This window comes from Pristis pectinata, chromosome 3 (genome assembly GCF_009764475.1).
Source record: "Pristis pectinata isolate sPriPec2 chromosome 3, sPriPec2.1.pri, whole genome shotgun sequence".
NCBI classification, from domain to species: Eukaryota; Metazoa; Chordata; class Chondrichthyes; order Rhinopristiformes; family Pristidae; genus Pristis; species Pristis pectinata.
This window is the reverse complement of record NC_067407.1, coordinates 22,633,773-22,658,139: the sequence shown is the minus strand read 5'-3', so window position 1 is coordinate 22,658,139 and position 24,367 is coordinate 22,633,773. Positions and strand designations below refer to the sequence as shown.

Below are 24,367 nucleotides of genomic sequence, written 5' to 3'. Positions count from 1 at the left end.
TCTAGGCCAGTAGCACATTTCTATGGGTTTGGTCTAACTTCTGGTCCTTCATGATAGAACATATAAAGCAAGCCATAAGTCTTTCCTACAAGTGTACTATATACTGAAATAGGTTATGATAGAGCAATCTATTAAGTTTGATTCTATTACTTGGTCTGATCAAATGTAATGTTGATGATATCAGGCAGTTACTTAATTTGATTTTCCTTTTTCTAGAGTCCCAGGGTTGCTGCTGGCTTCAGGGCGATAGGGGGAATAGGGTGAGTGTGAGCTAAGAAAGAGGGTGAAAAGATATGTATATGTGCAAGTTCTAATAGAGATTTTCGTTAATCTTTTTTGTGGTAAGAATTGGTCCTTTACAGGTTTGAAAATGTGAAGTTCTCTGAAGAACAAGATTACGTTGTAAACAGACAATTGATCCTATGTTTAAAGAAAATAGCTAGAAACAGAGTTTTTGTATTGTGAGACAAAAGTGGAATAATGTCAACAGTCCCTTCCCACCTCTCTAACTTCCTCACAAATCTCTGAAAACTCTGCTGTCATCCAATTCTTCTCTCTTGGGCATTCCCTGTTCTTTCCTTGCATTATTTGGTAGTCATGTCTTCAGTCATGCTAGCTCTAAGTCCCGGAATTCCTTCTCTAAACTTGCCTCTCTTCCTCCTTTTTGACACATTATATAACCCATGTCTTTCACCTCTTCATAATACCTTCTTCTTTAGCTCTGTGTTTGTCTAGTTCTATTCTTATGAAGCGTTTCTGGTTTAAAGGTGCATACAGTATAAATGTGATGTACTGAACATTCCTAATCACTAATGCATGGGCAAAGTACTGCAGATGCTGGAAATCTGAACCAGAATGCTAGAAATAGTCCAGAGGACAGGCAGGATCTGTGGTGATGGAAATTGTTAATATTCGTCAGAATACGTTTTATTAAGAATTATTGACCTGAAGCATTAATCTTCTTTCTCCCTTGACTAATATTGCTGATCATCTGAGCTGTTGGTAATGTTTAAAAATGTTATCCACAACTTAAGGACTTTCAATCATAGGGAAAGCAAGTCAGAGACTTACTGAGGTGAAATAAATAGGTGAAATTAAAACAGAGAAGGTTGGAAATACTCAGCAGGTCAGCACGCTGAAGGGTCGATGACCTGAAACATTAACTCTGTTTCTCTTCCCACTGGTGTGGGCTGACCTGCTGAGTGTTTCCAGCATTATCTGTTTTTATTTTAAATTTCCAGCATCTGCAGTTTTCTTTTGATTTTCACTTACTGAGGTGACAACAGTGCTCAATGTGCTACTTAATCAGGTTGTTCAAATGCAGGTATACATGTGCAGTGCTAATGGGCTAGAATATTAAAGGATTATCAACAAAAAACAGAATACCACAAATGCCAGGAATTAATGCCAAAGAAAATTTTTTGGATATACTCAACAGGTGGAGAGTGGATCAAGATGTCAGATCTATGACTCTTGAAGGACAGACATTTCTGAGCCATAGACAACATTTCTTTAGTACAAGGAGTGGACTTAAAAAAAAGATGAAATTTCATGGAAGCTTCTCTGGAAATGAGTTTGCATAGTTAAGTGGAGCTGTTTGAATTTTAGAATACCAATTAAATATTTCTGACCTAGAATATTTTGCAGGATGAGAAAAGATTTGAATTTCTAAAGTACCATTCATGTCCTCTTCAGGATGTTCCAAGTACTTCACAGTCACTGAAGTACTTGTGTAGTGAGCTCACTGTTGTAATAAAGAAAATGTGGCAGCTGACATCTGGCTATGACACAGGGAAAACTCTTTTAAATAGTGCTATGGGATCTGCACATACACTAGTAAGACCAGACAAGTCCTTAGACAATGTTTTAGACAATGTCTCACCTAAAATACAACACTACTGAGAGTGCAGCACTCCATCAGTATTGCACAGGAGTGTCATCTTAGATTTTTGTGCCCAAGTTTATGCAAAAGGACTTGAAGCCACAACCTTCTGAATTCAAGGCAAATGTGCCACTAACTGAAGTACAGGTGAAAATTTTAAATTATGGGTTGAATTTGCAAAAGTACATGGTTCAAACCATTTGTCATACTGTGCTATTGTTGTTCAAACTATTTAAATTTTCCTTTTTAATTAGGATTGTATGGGATGCAATGAAAAGCTGTAGGATTTTGACATGTGGAGGGTGGGCCACAATGGGGAGCGATTCCTGCAAATCTTATGGAGAGAGTTCTTGAAGATGTCTGGAACTTATCTGCATAGTCTGAAATTTATTTCCACAAGAACAATGCGAAATGGATGAGTGAAACTTTGCAGGATGTCAGGACATGGATATGGATCTTCAAATATTCAGCAAAAGTCACACTCAGGAGAAATGGGCAGGGGAAGCTCAAGGTAGGGAAGTCCAAGGTATCCATGTTTGGCCAGGAGAAGCATTCCTAATCCATGAGGAATCATTAAAAAATATCTAAACATGCCTAGGCTTTATATGGCCACAATGCTGCCATTTCTGATTCTTAGTCAGTCACAAGTTAAAATGGTAAGGATGTCTGTCTGATGTCAGCAGACAGTGATTTTGCCATGTAAGTAAGGCCCTGTATTTCTGAGGGGCACTGAACCTGAGTGGTTTGAAGTGGCTGGATTAGGAAGAGTCAGGACTACGGCCAGACCCACTCTCCCTCCTCCTCTTTTCCTGTAGCATGGGAGTGTGGTGTGATCAAAATCAAGAAACTTGTTTCTAACTATGTTTGACATTGTTATTTTCATATACTTACAGGTCAGTTAAGGAACTGTGGAAGCACCACATTGCAGCAGTGGTAAGGTCAAACACTAGCATTCTGATTTGTAAATAAACTGAAAACATTTTGATGCTTCAGTATTACTCATTGCTCAAATATAGGAGAATACATTTTATCTTGCTTACAAACTCAGTGAATACTCACCTATTTTAATCTCCCAGATAACCTTTAAGATTGAGTAAATTTTCCTTGTACTTAAATTACAGCTTTGTAGCATTGTTCCTGCTATTGTTTCACAGCTTCTGATTTATGAAATATAGAAATGGCACACAGACTTTGTAGAACATAGAATAGAGTGTTAACTAATGTTATTTGGGTTCTAGTGTATTTTCTTTATAGGGCCTCTTAAACAATATTAATTATGTTTTTGGCACGGTGCATAAAAATGTACATAAAGTTATTAATGCAGGCTCAGAACTGGTGGTTAAAGGCCGTCCTGCAAAATGATATTAAATTAAAGTGCTTGGGGAACATTTTTGCTGATGTTCAATCCACTTAGATAGCAGTAGGGATTTTCCAGAGCCTGGACCACCTGATACAAGAAGTGGAGGTATAGGTGCAGGAGCCATCACCAGATCATTCAGATGTTCATAATACTTCTCAGATCCCAGTTCACAGGTTGATCCAATTGCAGCTTGAAAAGCTTCCGGCTGTTCCTGCTCTTGATGCACTCTTCTAGGCTACAGAGCCAGGGAGTTCTGCCTTTGATTGACTTTATTGTTTATTGTGTCATGTAAGTTTTGTATAATTTATGTTAATTTAAATTTATGTAATTTATGTTTGTAATGTACTGTGCCACTGCTGAAAAAAAGGGTAATTTTCATGGCATTATACCCTGGATATGCATGCTCATGACAATAAAATTGAACTAGTGCCATATTTATTGAAAAGTAGGGGCTCCAATTGGCACTGCTCTCTCCTAGCTTGAGGGCCTTTGTTCGGTCCTGACCTTGGGTGCTGTCAGTGAGGAGTTTGCATGTGAGTTTCTGCTGTTTGCTCCAAATTCCTCTCCCATACCATAGATGTACTGGTAGGGTAATTGGGTAATGTACGTTACCACTTAGTATAGGCAAATGGCAAAATGAATTAAAGATAGTTTGATTGTCATGTGAGAGAATAATTTGCAGGCCACAAGGATACAAGAAAAGGAATGGGATTAATGTGATTTGTTTTGCTGAGAGCTGGCATGGATGTGATGGATCAAATGGCCTCCTCCTGACATAATAAAACTAGGTTGCTCATTGTTTCATGGGTAGTTATTTTCAGAAAAAAATCATTGTAAAGATTAATGAGGTTAAATTCTTTTATTTTCTGTAGACGTACCGTGAAGAATATGTGAACGCTTGGAAACACCAGAACATTGAAGTCTTACTCTGTCCATCATTAGGACCTGCACTTAATATTGGATATGCAGGAAAATTGTCGGGTAAGGAACAATTTAGGATGAACTTCTTCAAAGGTTGCCAGAAATTAGAACTACATCAAAAAATAAGAATAGCTTCAATGTTTATTAATAATTCACATTGGGGGTTATCAGAAGGGTCACGCACATCTCTACAGGATGATTGTCGGTGAACTTAAGATATGGGTGCAATAGATTTTGTGTTTTATGTATGAATTAAATAACAATGGTTGTCATTAAAAAATCAGTAAACCCCTCCATTAGATGTAGAAACATAATTATTTCAGTTTGAGTGTAAATAGAAATGGTCGCATTAGGATGAAATACACGTCATAAATTAGGAGGCAGTCATTATTGATGAACATGTACTTTGAAAATCTTGAATTACAAACATAGTGTAAACTGATTTAAGAACCTGTAATTTGTTGGCACGTACATTTTAGAAATAAAATACAAACAATACACAATATTTTAGACATTATTTCATTGTCCTGAAATAATTACCATTTGTGTAGTTGCTATGATTGTGTCAATGAAACTGAATGCCTCCACAAGTTCATTAGATTTCTTTATATGGACAGTCATAACATTATGAGCCCAGAATACTGAGAACACTGCTCACTTAGAGCCATAGAGTTAGACAGCACGGAAACAGGCCCTTTGGCCCAACTCGTCCATACTGACCAAGCTGCCTACCTGAGCTGGTCCCACTTGCCTGCATTTGGTCCGTATCCCTCTGAACCTTTCCTTTCCATGCACCTGACAAAATGTGTTTTGAGTTTTGTAATTGTACCACTTCCTCTGGTAGCTCATTCCACATACCCACCACCCTCTATGCGTAAAGATCGCCTCTCAGGTCACCTTTGAATTTCTCCCTTCACACCTTAAATGTACGCCATCTAGTTTTAGACTCTAGGGACCCACCCTGGGAAAAAGACCGTGACCATTCTCCTTATCCATGTCCCTCATGACTTTATATACCACTATAAGTTCACCCCTCGGCTTCCTAGAGGAAAAAAGCACCAACCTATCCAGTCTCTTCTTATAACTCATGCTGTCCAGACCTGGTAACATCCTTGTGAATCTTTTCTTCTCCCTTTCCAGCTTAACAACTTTTACAGCTGCATGCTTGGAAAATGTTTTTTACAATTGCTTTTCTTTGGGTAGTTTTGTCAATTACGACACATGGTCCACAGGTGTGTGTTCATGGGAGTGTGCCAGTATTTGTTGGAATGCAAAGGGGCTTGAAAAGAATTAGTTTATAGGGATGGACTATACCAGACCTATAATGCTTTGTACTTTCTAATGATATTCTGTTTGTATTAACAACCTCTGTCATATTTTGGAAATCACATTGTGATTCTGTCCATCTTTCCTCAAAGACCATAGGTAACTCGCTTTGCGTAGGGATATTGTCCAGAATGTCCTTTGTTATTATTACAGGAGATAGAAAATAAACTCAAAAATAAAGCTACAAATAAATTATTTGAAAATATTTCTTTTCAGCTGCATCCAGCTACATGGTTATTTTCAACTTGTTAAATTTTCCTGCGGGTGTTGTACCAGTTACCAATGTAACAGAGGAAGATGAGAAAGAGCTGATGAATTATACTGGTTACCTAAATGATATTTGGGACAAAACTTTCAAGAAGGTCAGTGTGATAAAAATTGATTCAGTTTTGTCAATGTTCTATTATAGTATTGGTTTCTGTTCTTTTTGTTTCAGTGCATGTGGGATTAAAATCCAGATTTACCGATGAAATTAAATAGCACAGCATGTGCAAAGTCTCAGAATATTGATGCTAGCTGGGAAATGTGTGATTTAGGAAGCATAATAATTTTACCTTAACGTTTACCATAGCAGGAATATTCAGTGTTGTGCAGGCAATGCAATTCTAGTAATTTGCATTGCTATAATTGCGCTATGGTGAGGTTATGCACATCTACATATTCACCTGATAACATTAGTGATGTGTGTGATGCCCCTCCAGAAGTCCTGCACGCACTCCCAGAGCAGCAGGAATAGACATTTTGTTTAAATGGGAATTGAGATCTCCTTTGGAAGCAGCAGAACTGGCAGTGGCAGACACAATGTGAATGAAAACATTCAGCTTCAGGGATTTTGAAGTGTGTATTTTGCCAGATGTGGTCTGATGAAGCAAGGTCTGAGGTTGGAAGAAAACCTTGAACTTGGAATTTAAAGAAAGCAGTGAGAGATTAGTTGCACTCAGTGAATGAGTGGTACCATCTCTGATTTCTTCAGTTCAAAAGAATCTTAACCTCACCAGAACAGCATAGCCAAGATTTCTCTGAACTATATGGGTGTTAATTTTGCCGTATTTAAAAATAGTGGCACCCACCATATTGACAATCATGATCATAAATGGATCATCATCATCCATCACTGTCAGTAAGTGGGATTACCTCATTTTGGAAAGCTTTCTACATGCTAGTCTTCTCAGATACACCCCTTATTAGATGAAAAGTATTACAAATGCATTATTAAAATGTTTTTCCTGCACAATCACAAGAAAATGAGGAAGAAAAGAGCTACAGGTGGGAAGGACCCTGCTGCTTTGGTTCTATCAACCTCCTATTGCACAATCCATCTATCCCTTCTTCCTCTCTGCTAGTAACCATCTGGAAGGTCTGGACAGCTGTAAGACTGAGTGTTAAAAATTAGGCCATAGTGTATTATACCAATGGAAAAGGTGCTGATTGAGCATTACACATGAGGAGGCACTGAAGACCAAGAAAGTGGGACAGAGAATAGGGGTCCCGGTGGAATCCAGTGCTGTGGCCTGTGCCTTATAGCTCTCCTCTATCTATTAGTGATATCAGCTGAAACCACAATAGCAGGTTCTTCAATACCTGCTGACAATACCAACACTACCTCGCCATTAATTCTCTTGATTCCCCCATGGTCTCTAAATTGTCCATCATCTAGCATTAGCAGAATATTCCTCCATCAAAATGTTAGGATTGACAATGTCATTGGTCCCTCCCAATTTTCAGTCCACTGACTTCATACCTCTCCTTGGAAACTGTCTGGTGCTGACCTATCAACAGCACTCCTCCTGCCTCAGCTCATCAGCCTTTCTTTCTATTCCAGTGCTCTCCTAATACCACCCTCCATAAACCTGACCACTTCCAAAACTTTTGCCTATGTCTTAAGTCTCACCAAATGTTATTCACTTGCCACCCTGTGATCACAATCTTTATCATGGATTCCAATTATTATACAGGAGATAGAAGAAGCTCAAATGAAACCACAAATATTTTTTTCTGACTTCCTTTGATTTCCTGCATTATAGTAAGCATAATAATTTTACTGTAGTGTTTACCAGAGCAGCAATGTTCACCATTGTGCAGGCAATACAATTCTAGTGATTTGCAGTGCCACAGTTGTGATATGATGAACCCAGATTGCAAACTAGCATGAGAAGGAAGGAATAGGGAGAGGATTTAAAATGTTCATTTTTGAGTTCAAATCATTCCATGACCTTGCCTCTCCTTATCCCATAGCTTCCTCTAATTCAGATATCTTGCTGATTTTAATTGCTCCATCAGAGGTTTCCTAATTTCTGAAATTCCCTTCCCAAACTTCTCTGTTGCTCTTTTAAGACCCTCCTTAAAAACCATCTATTTGAACAAGTTTTCAGTCATTTGCCCTAATATCAACTTACGTGGCACAATAGTACTAGTACACAAAATTGGCAGGTTTTGCTGTACTAAAGGCATTATATAAATGCAAATTATTTGAAATTGTTCCAGATTTGCAAGACTGCATGATCATTTGGAGCCTGGTGATAAGAAACACCTTGCTCCTAGGAGGTTTAAGGCTTCACAGCACAGTGAAGAATCTCTAACATCCCTGGGCCTCAGCACTACATTCCCACTTTCCCCCCATACTCTTTGACCTTTTTCCAAATGTGTTTATTTTTAAAGAAGGATCTTAAAAGAACAAAGAGCAAGAGAGAGGTTTAAGACGGAAATTCCAGAAATTAAGGCCAACGCTGATGAAGCATGATTATACTGAATGGCAGACTATGCTCAATAGCCAATTGGCCTGCTCCTGCTTCTGTTTCTTATGTTTGTATGTTCTCATCATTCAAAAGGTAGGAAGCAAACAACTCTATATAATGAGCCAAATTCAAACATGAAATTAATAAAATTAAAAGACATAGAAGGTTGCATGATTTGCATCTATTTTTCAGGCTTTAAACACAGCACAGATGTTGGTTCAGTTAGCAGAACCCATTATTCTGGCACTTCAGTGGAATCTCTTTAATATATAGTTAGAGATATAACGCATTTTGAAGGACCAGTTTACTAAATTAATCAACAATGATTCTTTATCTGCCACCAACTAAGGTAAACTTACTTTCATTTTTTAAAAAAAACAATATTACAAAACCCAGTGGAGCAAGAGCTTCATCCAGGTGAAGGCCCAGAGATGTTGGAGATACTTCACAGCACTGCAAAGCCTTAAACCTCCCAGGAGCAAGGTGTTTCTTATCACAAGGCCTATTAAATTCCAGGACAACTCTTCTGCAGCTTGAAGACCTCAGGTGGTTGATCCTGCTTTCTGTTAGTTTCACTGTGAACCAATGTTTGAGGGAATATTGGTAAGGTGACATGAGCCATCGTCAAGAATAAAGCAGCAGTACGAGGGTGAATCATACTGCACCACCTATGCAGTCTGCCAGTTTATCAAAGTGGGGGAAGAGCCAATGGTGGCATTTGAAACTACATATCCTGAAAGATGATAACCTAAAAATGACCAAAAGCCAGTTATTAATATTCACCAAAAGGTTATCAACCTGAAGTGATGAGCAAGTTTAAAAAAAAGACATGTATTTAAATTATATCTTATACAGTTTCAGGACATCCCAAAGTACTCTACATCAATTAAGTGTGCTTTTGAAGTACATTCACTGTTGTGATGTCTGCCTGAAAGGCAGCAACTATAATAGTTTAGCATAGTCAAAATGTGGTGGGTTCATATTCCAGAGACCAAAATCTAGCTGACACTATAGGGCCACATTGAGGCCAAGAGGCAAGAATGCTGCCAATTAAAATGGCTGTCACCATTAAATTTGCAGTAAACAAATTACTATCTGCAATATCTTGTTGATTTTCTTCTAATATGAATTTACTAGTTAATGTTTAGTCAAAGTGTAAAGTTCAGCAAATAGTGGCGATCTTTGTATCTGGGCGTGCTCAGCTGGAGGGACCCCACGACATAGAGTACTGGATCAGCTGGTTTCTTTGTCTTTCCTATAGAGGCACCAAATTTTCTACAGAGTACCTGAGATTTGATGCCAGCAGCTAATCATAAATAGTGTTGATTGACTTGAAAGGATGTTGTTACTCTTGGTGTGGGCGGTAGATAGTGGAATTTCATTGTACCCACTCACGTATCCTAGCAAATCAGGGCACATTATAACATGAACTAGATAATATTAGGATATAAAATAGTGAATTGCAGGAATGAGTAAATTGTTCGGCATTCAGGAATGATCAACATCGGTATGGCAGAGCTGGCAATGGTATTGCAGAAGAAGGAATTTTCAGCAGGTCCAGTCAAAGACTAGTAGTACTTAGTTTTGGCCCTGTTTTTCTCAGTGTCCATTTGAGAAGCTGCTCAGAGAGTGAATATATGAACATACATACAAACTAGGAACTGGCATGAGCAACTTGGTCCCTCAGGCCTGCTCTGCCATTCCATAAGATGGTGATTTATCAGATTGTAATCTCAACTCTGCATTCCTGTCTACCACCAATAACCTTTCTCTGCATTGCTAATCAAGCATCTATCTACCCATCTTAAAAATATACAAAGACTGTTTTGACTGCCCTTTGAGAAAGAGAAAAGCTCACTCCTGAGAGCAAAAATTCCTCTTCATTAATGTTTTTTAGATGAGCAACCTCATTTTTAATATAAACAGTGACCCCCTCCTTGTAGTCTCTCCCATGAGAGGAAACATTTTCTTGCTAGGTACCTATCAAGACCCTTCAGAATTAATTATGTTTCAATCTAGCCCCTCATTCTTCTAAACTCCAGTGGATGCAAACCCAACCTGTCCAACATTTCCTCATAAGGCAACCTATTCATTTTAGGCTTCAGTTTCAACTGGTTCCAACACATTTAAATCCTTCAATACTGTACATAGTACTCCATATGTGGTCTCACCAGTGGGGTGTATAACTAAAGCACAGCCTCCCTACTGTTGTATTTGATTCCTCTTGCAATAAACAATACTGTTCTGTTAGCTTTCTCAATAACAGTATCTACATAGAAGCCTTCTGTAAATCTTGCACTAGGTCATCCAGATCTCTATCTCTCACCTTAGAACACAGAACTATACAGTACAGTACAGGCCCTTTGGCCCACAATGTTTTGCCAACATTTTATCTTGCTCCAAGATCTACCTAACCCTTCCCCCCCCCCCCCCACATAGACACATGAATGATAGAGAAATGGAGGGCTAAGTTTCTCTTAAATGTCCCTAATGTATCTAACCCCACAACCTCTGCTGGCAGTGCATTCCACACACCAAACACTCAAAAAAAAAACTTACCCCTGACATCCCCCCCATACCTTCCTCCAATCACCTTAAAATTATGTCCCCTCATGTTAGCCATTGTAACCCTGTGAAAAAGTCTGACTGTCCACTCAATCTATGCCACTGATCATCTTGTACACCTCTATCAAGTCACCGCTTATCCTCCTCTCCAAAGAGAAAAGCCCTAGCTCACTCAACCTATCCTCATAAGACATGCTCTCCAATCCAGGCAACATCCTGGTAAATCTCCTCTGTACCCTCTCACATCCTTCCTATAACGAGGCAACCAGAACTGAAAACAATATTCCAAGTGTGGTCTAACCAGAGTTCTATAGAGCTGCAACATCACCTCACAGCTCTTGAACTCAATACCCTGACTAATGAAGGCTTCTTAACGCCCTATGGACCTGCATGGCAACCTTGAGGAATCTATGGACGTGGACCCCAAGATCCTTCTGTTCCTCCACACTGCTAAGAGTCCTGCCATTAACCTTGTATTCTGCCTTCAAATTCGATCTCCCTTCACACTTATCCAGGTTGAACTCCATCTGCCACTTCTCAGCTCAGCTCTGCATTCTATCAATATCTTGTAATCTACAGCAACCTTCTACACTATCCACAACACCACCGACCTTTGTATCACCAGCAAACTTACTAACCCACCCTTCCATTTCCTCATCCAAGTCATTTATAAAATCACGAAGAGCAGGGGTCCCAGAACAGATCTCTGTGGAACACCACTGGTTACCGACCTCCAGTTAGAATACGCTCCATCTACCACCACCCTCTGTCTTCTATGGGCAAACCAATTCTGAATCCACACAACCAAGTTTCCCTGGATCCTATGCCTCCCCGACCTTCTGAATGAGCCCTCCATGAGGAACCTCAAATTCCTTACTAAAATCCATGTACACCACATCCACTGCTCTACCTTCACTGTGCTTTATCACATCCTCAAAGAATTCAATCAGGCTCATGAGGCATGACCTGCCCCTCACAAATCCATGCTGACTGTCCCTAATCAGACTATGCTTCTCCAAATGCCCATAAATCTTGTATCTAAGAATCTTCTCCAGTAATTTGCCCACCACTGAAGTAAGACTGTAATTCCCAGGGTTATCCCTACTCCCTTTCTTAAACAAAGGAACAACATTTGCAACCCTCCAATCATCTGACACTACTCCTGTGGCCAGTGAAAGTGCAAAGATCATTGCCAAAGGCACAGCAATCTCTTCCCTTACTTCCCGTAATAACCTTAGATACTGTATATCTAGTCCAGTCTCGGTGACTTATCAATCCTAATGTTTTTCAAAACTTCCAGCACATCCTCTTCCTTCACGTTGACATGCACTAGCATATCAGCCTGTCGTACGCCATCCTCACAAATGTCAAAGTCTCTCTCTCTGAATACTGAAGCAAAGTGTTCATTAAGGACCTCCCCTACTTCTTCCGACTCCAGGCACATGTTTCCGCTTATTCCTGATCGGTTCTACCATCACTCTAATCATCCTATTCTTTACATAGGTGTAGAATGCCTTGGGGTTTTCCTTGATCCTACTTGCCAAGGACTTCTCATGCCCCCTTCTAGCTCTCCTAAGTCCATTAAGCTCCCTTCTGACTAGCTTGTGACTCTCCAGAGCCCTGTCCGATCCAAGCTTTCTAAATCTCAGGTAAGCTTCTTTTTTCCTCCTGAAAAGATATTCTACATCTCTTGTCAACCATGGTTCCTTCACTCTACCATCCTTACCCTGACTCAATGGGACAAACCTATCTAGAACCTCATGCAAGTATTCCTTAAATAACCTCCACATTTCCACTGTGCACTTCCCAATTTACGGTCCCAAGTTCCTGCCTAATAGCATCATAATTCCCCCTCCCCCAGTTAAATGCTTTCCCATATCGTCTGCTCCTATCCATCTCCAAGGTTATGGTAAAGGTCAAGGAGTTATGGTTACCATCTCCAAAGTGCTCTGCCACCGAGAAATCTGAAACCTGATCAGGTTCATTGCCTAGTACCAGGTCCAGTATGGCCTCTCATCTAGTCGGCCTGTCCACATACTGTGTCAGGAATCTTTCCTGAACACACCTAACAAACTCTGCCCCATCTATCCCCTTTACACTAAGGAGGTGCCAATCAATATTAGGGAAGTTGAATTCACCCATGACAACAACCCTGTTATTTTTACACGTCTCCAAAATCTGCCTCCCGATCTGCTCCTCAGCATCTCTGCTGCTATTGGGGGGGGGGGGGGGGCCTGTAGAATACTCCCAATAGAGTGACTGCTCCCTTCCCATTTCTGACTTCCACCCACACTGACTCAGTGGATGATCCCTCCAGGATGTCCTCTTTTTCTACAGCTGTGACACTGTCCCTGATCAGCAAAGCCACTCCCCCACCTCCTCTACCTCCATCCCTGTCCCTTTTGAAACGTCTAAGCCCCGGAATATCCAGCAGCTATTCCTGCCCTTGTGACAGCCAAGTCTCTGTAATGGTTACCATGTCATAGTTCCACATACTTACCCACAGTCTAAGTTCATCAGCCTTGTTCCTGATGCTTCTCACATTAGACACACTTTAGCTATCCAACTGACTGAAATTTTGCCCAGTCAACTGTCTATCCTTTCTCACAGTCTTTCTACACTCTGCATCTACTTGTACAGTAAATGAACCAAGCTCTGGCCTATCACTCTGGTTCCCATCCCCCACCAAATTAGTTTAAACTCTCCAACAGTTCCAGTAAATCTGCCCAGAAGAATATTGGTCCCCTCCAGTTCAGGTGTAACCCATCCCTTTTGTACAGGTCGTACCTTCCCCAGAAGGGATCCCAATGATCAACAAATCTGAAACCCTGCCCCAATTTCTCAGCCATGCATTCGTCTGCCAAATCATCCTATTCTTACCCTCGCTGGCATGTGGCACAGGCAGCAATAGAGATTACTACCCTTCAGGTCCTGCTTTTCATCTTCCTACCTAACTCCCTATATTCCCTCTTCATCACAAATTACTTTCCTATCTTTAGAGTCATTGAATCAAAGAGTGGTACAGCATAGTAACAGGCCCTTTGGCTCATTGTGTCTATGCTGACCATCATGCTTATCTAGACTAATGCCACTTGTCTGCATTAATTCCATATCCCTCTATGTCTTGCTCATTCATCTACCTGTCAAAATGCCTCTTAAATGGTACCACGCCAAATCTCTTTGAGCTTCTAAGAAAGCAGAGGTGCTGGTGTGCCTTCATCGTACTCCATCCATTCTTCCATCAATATGGTCAGTAGTGGAATTGTTTGATGCATTTCCCTTCTAAAATAATGAAGCAGTTCATGGCCACTTGCTGCCTTTTCATCATCCTCAAGACACAAGTCAGGATGATGATGCTGGAGAAGTACTTACCTGATTGACTGAAACTCTAAAATCAGAGCATTAATTTGTAGAATAATCTTAGTTACAGACAGAACACAGGCTTTGCAAATCAATCACCTCGTCTGTACTTGGTCTCGCTGATGGAGGAGGCCACATCAGGACCAGGGAATGCAGTAAATGAGGTTGGAGGAGGTGCATGCGAATCTTTGCCTCAACTGAATGGCATGTTAGGATAGCAATAAGATGCAACAATGAGAAATAAATATGGTGCACCATTTTGATCATTTTCAATTTAGCCTTCAGCAGGGTCATAAAAATTGGATTCCAGGGAAGTTATGTCCACAGATCTAAATGATTTAGATGTGAATTGGAATGTAGAATCTTAAATCCTACTTCAGTAAACTACTTCTCCCTGTACTAATACCTTTGAATTCCATGTATTTCAGGCTATGGCAGGAGGTGTTGATCTTCCTTTAGCTGTGCAATGTGTGGCCTTACCCTGGCAAGATGAACTCTGTCTTCGTTTCATGAAGGAGGTGGAAAGACTCGTCAATTTAAAGAAAATTACTTAGCTATTTCTGGACCAGAGCAATAATTCGTAGGATAATCTTAGTTACTTATAGAGCAAGCTTTGCTCTGAGATGATTAGTCTTTCACCGTCAATGTGCTAGATTAGCTCTTACATTTGCAATTACACTTCTACTATTAGGACATTTTCTTGAATGATGGTGGGGAATTATCTCCTTGCATTGATCTCAGCAGCTCCTCACAATGAATTTTTTTTGGAAGATAATGTAGCACTTAATATTTAAACAAAGTAATTCCAAAACTTGAGCAGAAGTATACAAAATAAAAATATTCAAATTGAAATAGTGAATGTTTGGTTTTTCAAAGTGTTAGTAATTGAACTACAAAGAAATTCAAGGGTATTGCAAGCCTATTTTATCTGCACTTGTGCAAATATGACAGGTATGCTTTTAAAAGGAAAAAGCTTGCCTAAGTTAACTGAGGTGAAGTCAGAGGGTCGAAAAGTCTTCACTGTGTGAAAATGCACAACAACCTGATGTTATGCAGGGGATCTGCATCAGTATTGTTCCAGGCCATGATTCAACCAGTCAGGAAATTTTCTCTAGTGCATCTGTAGAAGTTTGTTAGAGTATCTGGATAACCATGTGAGACCTACACAATTGTGTTCCTCACACTTACAGAAGAACATCATGAAAGTGATGTCGATTGTGCACTGGACACAGACTGACATTTTTTCAAACATGCCCAGCAGCCTTTGTGTGCAAGGGTATCATTTGCACAGAAGACCATAATGGAATGAGTGGTATTAGAGCTGCAGTCAATTAGGCAAGTACTTCTCTGTCATCATCCTGACTTGTGTCACATAGATGATGAAAAGGCAGCAAGTGGCCATGAACTGCTTCATTATTTTAGAAGGGAAATGCATCAAACAATTCCACTACTGACCATATTGATGGAAGAATGGATGGAGTACGATGAAGGCACACCAGCACCTCTGCTTTCTTAGAAGCTCAAAGAGATTTGGCGTGGTACCAAATGTTCTCTTTAACTTCTACAGATGAACTGTTGAAAGTATCCCGATTGCTTGTATCACGACCTGGTACGGCAATTCCAATGCACAGGAATGTAAGAGGCTGCAGAGAGTAGTGGACACAGCCTGATCCATCATGGGCACAGCCCTCTGCAGTATTGACAACATCTACAGGAGGCACTGCCTCAGGAAGGTGGCATCTCTCATCAAGATCCCTACCATCCGGATCATGCCCCCTTCTTTCTTCTACCATCAGGCAGGAGGTACAGAAGCCCAATGTCCCACAACACCAAGTTTAGGAACAGGTACTTTCCTGCAACAATCAGGTTCTTGAACAGACTTGCACAACCATTATCCTACCTCAGCAATGGAACTTTACATACAACTTCTGGCATTACCATGGACTTGCTTCTGATTGTGTCTTTGTGTTTTTTTATTAAGTTCATGTTTTTTTGCACAGTTTTTTTCTCTCCCTCTTCACTGTCTTGTATAATTTATGCATAATTCATATTCTGTGTGTTGTCTGTACCTACTTGGCTGTGATGCTGCTGCAAGTAAGTTATTTATTGTACCTGTACCTCACCATACTTGTGCACATAATCATAAACTCGACTTGAGCACCACATGATGACGAGAGTGTGGTGATGAATTCCTGTGACAATACTTTATCTAAAATATAATTGGTCTCAAACAACCAAAACCATCTTCTTTTGTGCTAGGTATGATTCCAGCCAGTGGTTGCGTGCTGCTTTACACAACCTTTCCACAGTAATCCAGGCATGGTAGTGTAGTGGTTAGCGTAACGCTTTACAGCGCCAGCGACCCGGGTTCAAATCTGGCCATTGTCTGTAAGGAGTTTGTAAGTTCTCCCCGTGTCTGCGTGGGTTTCCTCGGGGTGCTCCGGTTTCCTCCCACATTCCAAAAATGTACAGGTTAGGAAGTTGTGGGCATGCTATGTTGGCGCCGGAAGCGTGGCGACACTTGTGGGCTGCTCCCAGAACACTACACAAAAAGATGTATTTCACTGTGTTTCGATGTACATGTGACTAATAAAGATATTTTATGTTATCTTTTATAATCCCCAAAGGATTGGATGATCCAGTCCATTTGTTGTGTTAATCCATGCCTGGTTTTAGAGCAGCTGTGCTTGGTTATATACATGATCACCACTGAAAGGCGTTCACTTTCAGCCCGAGGACTGTTTACAATGTTCTGGGCGCAGGATGAGCTCCTTCTCAAGCCTCACATTTATCAGATAGTCTTTGGCTCGGTGTGCGGCGGTGCTGCATTGCTGCTTCTATCGAGATGGATGGAGAGAAGGAGCTATCAGGCAAAGATACGGAAAGCTCGTTCAAACAGGGAGAAAGCCTTGAGGGAAATGGAGAGAGCGGCGATGGATTTGGAAGAGTCGGTATGTGTTGAAAAGATGGGGCGGATGGGCCAGCCGGGTGTGGTGGTAAGCTTTAATAAAGTGTTGACTGGCCGATGGGGGTCCCTTGTGATAGACTCGAGAGAGCGGTATTCCGATGCGGAAACGGATTAACAAACACGGCAGCGGATCGCCCCGAGTTAGCAGGCCCTTCCTAGGCCCTAAGCATCATTTTTGCCCAGGACTGCCGCCCCTTGCAGCTTCTGGTTGTTACTGAAGTTGACCCAGAGCTTGGTTGATAGGACTGTGTTTAAATTACTGGATCTGCTCAAATAACCAGAGGCTTGGGTCCAACAACTTTTTTATTTTCAAAAATAAGCTTTGTTCCTAACTTTATATAAAGCAAATAAAATGCAAGGCTTTCTTGACCTGCTGTTTTCGGTTGTACTATGTGTGTATAGTGAGCACGCTCTTGATACAGAGTACAGCTGCCTCGCATGTGGCTCTCTATGGGCGATACAGAACTAGTATTTTGAGAGTTTTTTTTGTGTACACGTGACAGAAGGATCTTGCAGTCCTTCCCCACAAAACCTTTACGTTGGCTGCAACAAGCTTCAGTGCGTTCCTCAGCACGTACTCCTCCAGCCTGGAATATGCTAATTGACAGCATTCACTTATGTATATCTCATTGTACTGGAAGTCCAACAAGTAACAAGCAGACCAAAGTACATCTTTCACCAAAATGCTGATCTTTCAGCAGCGCTTGGTTTGTTCTGGTATGCATCCCTGGGAACAACCCTAAAATTCTCTTAGGCAGCTGTGAGCAGGGCAATAAATGATCTATTAAATCTGGAATAATGACCGAAAAACTACCAGATTGGCTGTTTAAAGCCCCACCCAGAGGAAAACAAGGACATCTACCAATCTATTTCAACATTTATTCATAATTGTTAGGATGAGGACACTGCAACAAATTACAAGAGGATATTAATAATATTGCATGATGGGCAAATGTATATAAAAAAATTCAATGCAGCTAAATGGTAGTACATTTAAAGTACAGTCCCTGCATAATTGCATTGCCCTTGAGCAGGTGCCACAAAAATTCTTCAGCCTTATGCCTTGGATGGCAGGACTATCATAAAAAATGAGATTGGGTTGACCAGATTTGTATTTACTAGGTCTAGGAAGAATGAGAGGGGATCTCCTTGAAACATACAGAGGGCAATGAAAAGGATAGAGATTTCTGGAAGCAAAAGGCATTAAGGGGTATAGTGAGACAGCAGGAATATGAAATTAAGGATCAGCTTTTTTTTTTCCATTGCTTTTGCTTCTATTACTTAGAGTTTGTGTCAGAGGAACAAAGTGATCTTGGTGAAGTAATAAAGATTGCTGTAAATTGCACCAGGAACCATTTCTCCAGTCAGACATTCTCCTAGTTCTGTACTCAGTTGTGCAAGGGGATGATGTTTTAGAAGAAAATGTCAAATTAGGCCCCTATGGGTTGAACCAAAGAATAGAAATGGGACATTTGTATTGGTGGTAGTGGGCATAAAAAGTTAGTGAGGGGTAGTGCTACTTTAGTTTCAGGGAATGAAGCTGGAAAGAGCCTGCTCAGAAGGCATTGATGTGTAGTGAGCACAATCCAATTAGATTCAGCCTGGTACTAGAAGAAAAAAAACAAATTAAGTAGAAGTACTGGTTCTGAGTTTGATTTAGGGCAGTTTTATCAGACTGAAAAGTGACTTGGCAAAAGTGGACTGGAAGCAGTTGCTCGAAGGTAAACCACTCTCTGAGCAATGGGAGGCATTCAGTAGGTTTGGGGTAATCATCTTCACCCAAGGAGAAAGAGTGGGCCATCAAATCTAGTGTTTACAGATTACAAGGTACTTAGAATATAGGACAAGGCAAAAAGTGGAAGCTTCTGCCAAGAGCAAAAAGCCCAGAAGGGTAGAGAAAGAGTAGAAATGAAAGTAAATTAAAGGGGCAGTTAGTAAAGAAAGTACTAGGGAAAAAATGGTAATAAAGGAAACTCCCAACAACTACTTATAAGTACATAAACAGCAAGGGCATAAATAGTTATAAACAGTCTACAGTTACCTATTTTTGCCTTTTTTTTTTGAATAGGGGTGTCACATTGGCAATTTTCTAATTCTTGGGTACTTCTCCAGAATCTACTTTATCAGTAGACACTTCCAGACCAGGAGACATATCAGCCTTTCCCTCCATTAGTTTGTTCTACATTATTCCTCTAGTGAGAGGATGATGGTATTCTATTCCTCCCTGGCATTATTCAGTATTAATGGGATGTTAGCAGTGTTTTCTGCAGTAAATACTGATGCATAATAGTGGATGGCATGAATAGAGTTGGTCTGAAGGGCCTGTTATCTGTGCTGTATTACTTTATAACTGAAGTATCTGTTTAACTTTCCTGCCCTATTTGCCTCTTGACTTCTTTGCCTTGCTCTTTTGTATTTTACAGTTTGTTCTTTCATTGTCCTTGTTTTTCTCTCCCTGTTTACCTTGCTCAAGTTGTCATCACCCTGCCTTTCTAGATTAAACTCTGCCTCAACAGCACAAGCACACCACCCACAAGGATGTTGGTCCTGGTCCTGCCTTGGTGCAAGCTGACCTGCTTTTGCAGGTCTCACCTTATCCAGAACCATTTTTGATGTCTGAGAAATCTTTATCACTCCGTCCTGTACCATTCATTTGGTCTTTTCTCCCCTTCCTATACTCCCTAGCATGTGGCATTGGAAGCAGTTGTGAGATTCTGACCTTTGGAGGTTTTGCTTTAAATTTATCTCCTTGGATTCACCATGCAAGACCTCATCATTTTTTCTGCCTCTGTTGTTGGTAGTGATGTGTACTAAGACCACTAGCTACTCACCCCCTCCCCTTCCGCATGATCTGTGACCCTAGCACCAAGGAGGCAACGTACCATCCTAGAATATTGTCTCTAGCCACAGAAATGCCTGTCTGTTCCTCTTACAATGGAATCCCCGATCACCATAGCCGTCCTACTCTTTTTCCTTCCCTTCTGCTCAGTGCCACAAACTTGGCCTCCCAGAGGAAAGCAGTAGGAGCCACCTCCTCAACAGTATCCAAAGCAGTATATCTGTCAGAGAGGGGGATGGCCAGAGGATTCCTGCACCACCTGCCTTGCTCTGCTCTGCCTGGCAGAAACCTATTCCTTTTGTTCCTGCTTCACCTAGGCTGTCACCACCTCACTAAACATATTATCCATGTACATCTCAACACTGCAGATGCTCCACAGTGAATCCACCTTCAGCTCCATCTCTATAATATGGTTAACCAGTAGCTACAGCTGGATGCAGTTCCTACCTTTATGGTCACCATGGATGCTGGAAGTATCAATTACTTCCCACGTTGCACAGGAGGAACATTCTGCAGCTTCATGCTCTCCTGCTGTGAATTGCCCTTAAATTAAGCTCCTTAGTTACTCACCTTAATTAAAGAATGCTAATAATGCTAGGGATCTTATTCCACTCCAAATTCTAATTGCTGCAATGTAAAGTCCTTTCACTTAAGCTAATAAATCACATAAGCAGTAAACAAATTAGTAGATGTACTTGCCTGTAATTACCAATTAGCTGTCTCTTTTGCAATGTGTCACTTTTTGTATCTGTTACACTAACCTTTTAAATGTTTCCAGCTGTTTAATACCAATTGTGCAATGTACCCTCCCTCACTCCATTCTAACTCTGTATGGAGCTGCACTCTGCAGCTCAGATCCTGGTGCACCTTCCGAGAAAATTCTTTACAGAGACACCATTGATTTTTGATGCTTTTCTTTAAAATGTAACCAAAACTTACTTTTCATTTTCAGAAGCAGTCTGGAGTCGTTGAATCCATTCTGTCCTTATCACTTCACGAGCTCCATGAAAAATTGCAGAGAGGCGTTCTTACTCCTGATAGTGTACTGCATGCCTACATGAAGAAGGTATGAGGTAGTGTTGTGTTGTGCTTAGAAGGGAGGGGTGGGATTGTGGAGTGAGGGGAGACTTAGATACTTTTCACTTGGACTAGGGCAGAAGTGAACTGAGAGGCATGTACAGCAAACCCCTGGACAGAAAGTGCAATGTCAAATTGAGGCCAGAAATGAACTTTGATGTTGGGCTTGAATAGCCTGACTTCAAGTGGGGGTGATGAAACATGGAGGGAATGAATATGTAGAATCTCCCACTCACCCTCGATCATTGCCCAAAAAGGGATCTGACTATTTCATTAGGCTTTAAGAGGTATACAATGTAGAAGCCATCCTTGCATTGCAGATTAATCATTGGGAATCCCAAGTACCATGAAAGTCACTTTATTCATGTTATTTTTGATAAGCTAACAGTTTTACTAATCTTGCATAAGAGGTTCCTCCATTGTGAATTGAAGCCACTAATATTAAAACTGTGGGTGTACCGTGATTATATTACGTAGAACCTTTTGTGTTGGTATTGCAACTGCTCTGCCCAGGACTTCAAGAAACTGCAGAGAGCTGTGGACACAGCCCAGCGCATCACAGACACCAGCCTCACCTCCTTGGACTCTGTCTTTACCTCTTGCTGTCTTGGTGAAGCAGCCAGCATAGTCAAAGACCCCACCCACCCGGGTCATTCTCTCTCCTCTTCCATTGGGTAGAAGATACAGGAACCTGAGGGCATGTGCCACCAGACTTAAGGACAGCTTCTACCCCACTGTGATAAGACTATAGAACGGTTCCCTTATACAATGAGATGGACTCTGACCTCATGATCTACCTTGTTGTGACCTTGCACCTTATTGCACTGCACTTTCTCCGTAGCTGTGACACTTCACTCTGTACTGTTATTGTTTTTACCTGTACTACCTCAATGCACTCTGTACTAACCCAATGTAACTACACTGTGTAACGAATTGATCTGTACGATCGGTATGCAAGACAAGTTTTTCCACTGTACCTCGGTACAAGAGACAACAATATACCAATACCAATCCAAAGTTTGAATCTCATGGTAAAATCTACATGCTTGACTTGTTAACAATATACCAATACCAATCCAAAGTTTGAATCTCATGGTAAAATCTACATGCTTGACTTGTGTAAAAGTTTCCTTGTGTTATTTTGAAGGCCTTGGAAGTCAATAAGCAGCTGAACTGCCTCACGGATTTTCTTCCTGACTGTCGAACACAAGTTCAGGATGCCCAGGTGAAGCAGAAGGGACTACTTTATGGGATCCCTGTCAGCATTAAAGACAACATTGACTACAAGGTATGGGTTCACCAAAGAGTGGAGATAGCTCTTTCTGAAAGTTTACTGCTAGAGTGACAGAGAAAAGATGGAGATTGAATCGCAGTAAATTTATGACAGATGGAGGCCATTCAGTCCATTGTGCCTGTGCCGGTCTAAAATGTGGATTTCAATTCTTCTGCCCCTTTCAGCAGTGAGTTTCAGATCCCTGTCATTCTCTTGGTGTAAAGGAAAACTCTTATTCCCTCGATAATCTTCAAGCAATCAGTTTAAATCCATATCCACTGGTTTTAGACTTCTCTTTAGTCTTTGTTATTTACTCTATCCAGGCCTCTTATAATATTATATATCTTAATTAAGTCTTTTATGTTTCTCTGTTCCAATGAAAACAATCCCAGCCTATTTTATGTTTTCTCATAGCTGAGATTTTCAAGTCCTTGTAAATCTCCTCTCCACAACCTCGACTCCAGTCCTGTCTTGCCTCTAATCTGGTGATCAGTACCATACACGGTATTAGTATTGCATACAGGCTGCTACCCCTTGGTAATGAACGGGTTCTGTTTTTATAGACATCCATGTCAATTTTGTCCATGTCCGAAAATAAACAAAAGTCACTCGAGCTGGTAACCACACCTGCACAGTATTGTAATGAATGGCATCAAAAGCACATAAGACTCATAAGAAAGAACCATCACAATAAGTGGAGAGAAAGAAAATTAGTTTTGCTGTTTGTAATAATGAGCTTGTGTTCGCACATTGGATTTCTGAATTTAATGACATTATGGGAGCTTGTTCGTATGTTGGGGATGTCCACAAATTGGGCGTTCTTAACCCAGGGATGGCCTGTACAGTTCCAGCGTAGCCTCCTTCCTCTTGTATTCCATTCCTTGGCTAATACAGAAAAGCATCCATGTCATTCTTAACCACCTTATTGAACTTGCTGCCTCTGCTTCCTCTCCATTGCCAAGCTGTTTTAAATCCTTCTCAAACAACACCAGCAAACCTACACATGCAGATATTGGTCCTGGGCCTGTGGAGGTACCACACCTCAAATCCTGCTCTGGTCCCATCTTCCCCAGAACTGGTCTCACAGCCCTAAGAATCTAAAGCTTTTCCTCCTGCCACATCTGATCAGCCGTACTATTCTCTTACTTTTCTCCTCACTTGTGTATGGCACTGGAGATTTCTACCTTTTGAGGTCCTGCTACTTAAGCTCCTTAAAATCTGTCTACAGGACCTCATTCTTTTTTCTACTCGTGTTGTTTATACCAACATGAATCACAAACTCTAGCTGCTTTCCCTTCTCCTGCTACATGTTTTCTAGCTGCTAAGTGATATCCTTAACCCTGGCACCAGGGAGGCAACATACCTTCATGGAATCACATCAGCAGCTGCAGAAATACCTGATTGCTCCCCTGAATAAAGATGAAATCGTTGACCATTCCTCTCCCTCTCTGTGCAGCTAAGCCAGCCATGATCTTGGATGGCTGTATTCCTCAGGGGAACCATCTCCTCATCTGTTATGGTTAGCGAATAAGATGACTTTAGGTATCGCCTCACCTGTCCTGCCCTTTTTGACTTTGAGAGTTAATCATTCCCACTGTGCCTGCACTGTCTTGTGTTACAGGATGACCATCTCCTGAAACATGCTATCCATGAAACTCTTTCAGGATGGATCATGTGATGGCAACTGTTTGCTCAAGCTCTATAACTCGTGAACTCCAACTAATGATCTTTCTACACATGTGGTTGTCTGGGACATGGAACGGGTAGGCACGGTAGTGTAGTGGTTAGCATAACACTTTACATGCCAGTGACCCAGGTTCAAGTCCGGCTGCTGTCTGTAAGGAGTTTGTACGTTCTCCCCTTGTCTGCATGGGTTTCCTCCAGGTGCTCTGGTTTCCTCCCACATTCCAAAAGCATACAGGTTAAGAAGTAGTGGGCATGCTATGTTGGCACCAGAAGCATGGCTGCCCCCCAGAACACTCTATACAAAAGATGTATTTCACCGTGTGTTTCGATGTACATGTGACTAATAAAGCCGTCTTATCTTGAACTGCCACAAGA

General features: G+C 41.0%; 2 protein-coding genes across 2 annotated transcripts in view; both read left to right on the top strand.

Moving 5' to 3' along the window:
• The window catches only part of LOC127568968 (vitamin D3 hydroxylase-associated protein-like), a 63,533-nt gene extending 48,578 nt beyond the window's left edge, over nt 1-14,955 (top strand). The window contains exons 12-16 of the mRNA XM_052013242.1: nt 217-260; nt 2,776-2,815; nt 4,115-4,223; nt 5,706-5,851; nt 14,578-14,955. Coding sequence (XP_051869202.1) covers nt 217-260; nt 2,776-2,815; nt 4,115-4,223; nt 5,706-5,851; nt 14,578-14,703 — 465 coding nt within the window. The 3' untranslated portion in view covers nt 14,704-14,955. The remainder of the gene's footprint in view (nt 1-216; nt 261-2,775; nt 2,816-4,114; nt 4,224-5,705; nt 5,852-14,577) is intronic.
• Nucleotides 14,956-16,821: 1,866 nt separating this feature from the next.
• LOC127568256 (vitamin D3 hydroxylase-associated protein) overlaps nt 16,822-24,367 on the top strand; it is a 43,805-nt gene continuing 36,259 nt past the window's right edge. The window contains exons 1-3 of the mRNA XM_052011786.1: nt 16,822-17,100; nt 20,909-21,022; nt 22,181-22,321. Of these exons, the coding sequence (XP_051867746.1) occupies nt 16,849-17,100; nt 20,909-21,022; nt 22,181-22,321 (507 nt within the window). The 5' untranslated portion in view covers nt 16,822-16,848. The remainder of the gene's footprint in view (nt 17,101-20,908; nt 21,023-22,180; nt 22,322-24,367) is intronic.